This window comes from Cyprinodon variegatus, unplaced genomic scaffold, assembly GCF_000732505.1.
Source record: "Cyprinodon variegatus isolate N-32 unplaced genomic scaffold, C_variegatus-1.0 Scaffold2204, whole genome shotgun sequence".
Classification (NCBI taxonomy): domain Eukaryota; kingdom Metazoa; phylum Chordata; class Actinopteri; order Cyprinodontiformes; family Cyprinodontidae; genus Cyprinodon; species Cyprinodon variegatus.
This window is the reverse complement of record NW_015152657.1, coordinates 18,500-19,261: the sequence shown is the minus strand read 5'-3', so window position 1 is coordinate 19,261 and position 762 is coordinate 18,500. Positions and strand designations below refer to the sequence as shown.

The 762-nt window shown below is 43.6% G+C and overlaps 1 protein-coding gene across 1 annotated transcript in view; it reads right to left on the bottom strand.

The window, feature by feature from the left end:
* Positions 1-242: 242 nt before the first annotated feature.
* Positions 243-762, bottom strand: part of LOC107080667 (apoptosis regulator Bcl-2-like) — a 10,578-nt gene continuing 10,058 nt past the window's right edge. The window contains exon 2 of the mRNA XM_015368875.1: positions 243-384. Within this exon, the coding sequence (XP_015224361.1) occupies positions 259-384 (126 nt within the window). The 3' untranslated portion in view covers positions 243-258. The remainder of the gene's footprint in view (positions 385-762) is intronic.

The window sequence follows — 762 nt, the reverse complement described above, 5'->3', positions numbered from 1 at the left end:
CCAGCAGCAGCAGCAGCCTGGATCCGTCTGGATTCCCTTAAATAAACGGCTTCCTCCTCTCTGATCCTCTTCTGGCTGGAATTCAAATGTTGATTAGCTTCCTTTATTAAGCCTTCGCTAACAAACAGCTTCTCAAAGTTCTGCTAAATGAAACATCTGATGCTTGATGCTGACGGGTTCCTCCTGAACTGGACCTCCAAGGAGAAGCGGCTCCACCTGCAGCTCAGACATCTTTACTCCTGCAGGTATCAGCGGCTCCTATCTCTGAGCGAGGAGAAGTCCCAGTGTGATGAAAGCTGCTCCCAGTACAACCATCCCAAAGACGGTTCTCAGGCTCCAGAAGGTGTCTGGAGGTCTGCACTCATACATCTCCACGAAGGCCTCCTGGAAAACAAGACAGTGAATGATTAGATGGATGAACGCCATCATAAGAGTTCCTGCAGCGGCTCCATCCGGTCTGCATGAAGCTAAAAACTCTAAAGCTCAAACTCTGCTCAGACGTTTCTGGTGCTTCTGGTTTTTATGGAGCTTTGATTCAATTGGTTTCAGTTTATTTTTATGGTCCAATTTAAATTAATTCATCTTAGTTCACTTTATACAGTACATAATAGTTTTCTATTCAAGAAAAACGATCCAGGATGAGCAGGTAGAGACGGGAGATTTGGACATTTAGAGTTGGAACAGATGTTTTTCCTTTGGTTATTCAGGACTGTCTCTTTAGTTATTCCAAATAATTAAAAAAGTTAAAATCAATCCACTGGA